General features: G+C 37.5%; 1 protein-coding gene across 1 annotated transcript in view; it reads left to right on the forward strand.

Moving 5' to 3' along the window:
* Positions 1-322: 322 nt before the first annotated feature.
* Positions 323-3,358, forward strand: part of phf14 (PHD finger protein 14) — a gene marked incomplete in the record, with an annotated part of 134,438 nt that continues 131,402 nt past the window's right edge. Inside the window, 1 exon segment of the mRNA XM_014019219.1 lies at positions 323-402. Coding sequence (XP_013874673.1) covers position 402 — 1 coding nt within the window.

The raw sequence follows: 3,358 nt of genomic DNA on the forward strand, positions 1-3,358 counted from the left end.
TATCCATTTTAAATACACTAACCTCACTCATTTGTAACAACTAAGGCAAAAATGTCATTAATTCAGAAAATCTTTTCAGGACCCCATCTTGATGTTTCGGGACCCCACTTTGGGTCCCGACCCCAACTTTGGGAAACACTGATATTATTTCTCCACAGTAATTAGTGGATTCACATTTTACTCCAAGTAAGTTGTACTAATCATCACTACGTGGTTTGTTCTCCCTGTTTTAATTGCCATTTTATTTATTTATGTTTTTCTCTGATAAAAAATCTGCCTGACCGTTCTGCTTTCCTGTCTCCATGGCAACAACATCCCTGTCGTAACACCGCTCCTGTTCATTGTCCATGTAACATGCTGTTGAGGAGAAGCTCGTTCATTTAAGTAAACACGGCGTTCAAAGTGAGTTTTCCATTTCACCTTGTCCTGATTCGGCACGCTCTCATTACTTTAGTCTCTGCGGGTTGTTGTTTTAGCAAAAAAGCTTTTGAACTCAAATTGATTTTAGAAGTTAAACAACGCTAGCAAGGTTAGCCTCGCTCAGCCAGGCATCATGCTAACACTGGTGTGTTGCTAAATTGTGTGACGTGCACCTTTATAACACTTCTTTTTCTCTGCTTGTGTGACCTATTCTCAACCGCTGGTTATGTTTTTTACACGACTGACGTCGAAAGGCTTTAAGAGTTTATCTAAAAACGCCACGGTTGGGCTTCTTCGTGTGAAACAGGAGCTAATGCTAACCACAGTTAGCTACCATGCAGAGGAAACGAGAGCAGAAACTCGGCTGACTCCGCGCAGTTGGAGGGCTTTCAGCAGCTTCACTGTAATAATTTAAATGTTTCTTGTAAAAAGAATGTCTGTAACGATTTCTCTTATATTTTGGACGGAAGAGCAAGGTTTGTGTCTCATCAGAAAGCTGCACAGCGGTGCTCTTTGTTTGCTAACAGCTTGCTAACTAGCAAAGCACAGTCCCACAGCATCAGATAAACCAGCTGTCACAACAGCAGCATTCTGCAACGACCTTAAATTTTATCCTAAAAGTCCAAATCTTACCACTGCTCGAAAGTCATAAAATTAGTCTCTGAACTGCCAGACACTATAATCCATAAAATAGCTTGGATCGTGATAGCTAACATGAGGAAATGACTGGATCAAAACATTCACTCAAGTACTTAAAGCATTTTACATAATCAATACTTTATCATATTACTTAAAAATATACAGGAAAATCCCTTACTTTGAGTATAAATGCTGAAAGCACCTAGAAATTTAGAAAAGGTCTACTTTAGACCCAGATCAGTTGTAATTCTTGATTTAAACCATCTTTTTCACAGAAACATGGTTAACTTAGTTCTGCTGTGTCCATGCATAACTAATGGTAAACATGAATAGAAGTGAAGTGTTTTTAACTATTAAAGCAACTCTTTTAAAAAGTCATAGCGTTTGACAGGAGTAATACAAGGTTATTTAGTGGTGGTGAGAATCTTTACACATCATGATATTATATGATATAGAGAGCTGTGATGTGATGATAAAATGATTGTTGATGCATTTTGATGATTTTGATACATTCCCCCTTGCTTCATTTTTGTGTGACCACATGGTAGTTTAAAGCAAAGTAATTGTATATGTCTAAAAAATGTAATTCCAGTTGTATTATTGCCGTTTTGTTTGTAGGGTTGGGTACAATCGTATCGTGTGCAATCAATCGTCAGAAAAACAATCGATAATTTTTTTGGCACTTGACGATTAATACGATTAATGCCACCAGGCAGAGTCCGCTCGGTGCTTCAAATATGACCAACATTTTAAAAAAAGGTCTGTAATTTATTTATCAACATATATTTAAAATGTAATGTATACCCTGAAATCTGTAACTTTGACACAAATTGGAACAGATTTTTATGAAGAGCAAATATTTCCCACTAAATTGGTCATGTGACCAGGACATAAGGGTGTCCAGGGGATGAATCGTCAAATTAATCGTTATCGGCTAAATTCCAAAATTAATCGTGATTAATTTTTTTGCCAATATTGCCCAACCCTATTTGTTTGTGTTTGTTACGTGTACGCCATAGACCGGGGTGGGCAGTCCTTGCTCTTAGATGCTGGTATCCTGCATGTTTTACTTATTTCTCTGCTCCAACGCCTGATTTAAATGAATGAGTTATTGACAGGCATCTGCAGAACTGAAAAAGGTAATTCAGTCACTGCATCAGGTGTGTTGGAGCTAGGCATGGGACGGTATGAAATTATGATGGTATGATAACCTTGGGCAAAAATATCATGGTTTCGTTGTAGGTCGGTATGATTACAGCTCTAAAAATTTTGTTTTGAAATTTGTAATTAAAAACAAAAAAAGAAAATTAATTTTCTATTATCATATTCAAGTTTAATTAACTTTGGAAGCTGTTTTTAGATCTCAGAGGTATGCTGAAATTTTGTTTACCTGTGTGCATCTGTACTTATGATTTGTTAACGCCTAAAGCAATTAGGTCATCCTGATAAAGTTTACATCTAATATAGGATAACTGCTTTTCTACTGCTTTATTAGTTAAGACAAATCGGTGTATAACGCATGACAAGTTTTTTTATTGAAGTAATTTATCACATTGGGAGTTTTTATTGTGTTTTAAATTTCAAAAGGGTATTTGATGTTAAGATTATATACAAGAAATCACAACTATGAATGCGTGTTTATGAAACGCACATTCAGCTAATGAGCTGCTCGGCTAAAGGAGGCATTTAGTTTTATCATCTTTCACTTAAAACTTATTAAATACACAATCCAACAATTCAAACAGTTTTGCAGACAAGCTGTGACCGGTGCATTAAGCTACAGCAACACATGTTTCACAATCTGATGCTAACGTTAGCTCGTTCATTTCAAGATAGCATAAACTTTACCTGGAGCTGCGATCATGTTAGATGCCTCCACAGTCCACATTGCTGTCGTCTTTAGGGCATCCTACGTATTTTCATATAGCTGGATTTATTATTTTGGACAGGGAAAAAGTTTGGGGAACTCTGTTCTTCAGCTACCGTCACACAACCCCCGCAGAGCTGCGAGTGCCGACAGGCTGCCTGCTGGAGAGGGGTCGCAGGGGAAAGTCTGCAGCGGCACAGACCAGAGGACAAATAAACAAAAAATGCTTATACCGTAGGCACGGTATGACAGAAAATTTTAGTGGTTTTGAAACCGTGACTTTTTCATATCACGGTATACCTTGAAACCGGTATTTGACCCATGCTTAGTTGGAGCAGGGAAACAGGTAAAACATGCAGGGTACTTGGGCTGCCACAAACGATTATTTTAATAATCGATTAATCACCGATTATTTTTTTCGATTAGTCGACT

This window comes from Austrofundulus limnaeus, unplaced genomic scaffold (assembly GCF_001266775.1).
Source record: "Austrofundulus limnaeus strain Quisiro unplaced genomic scaffold, Austrofundulus_limnaeus-1.0 Scaffold212, whole genome shotgun sequence".
Classification (NCBI taxonomy): domain Eukaryota; kingdom Metazoa; phylum Chordata; class Actinopteri; order Cyprinodontiformes; family Rivulidae; genus Austrofundulus; species Austrofundulus limnaeus.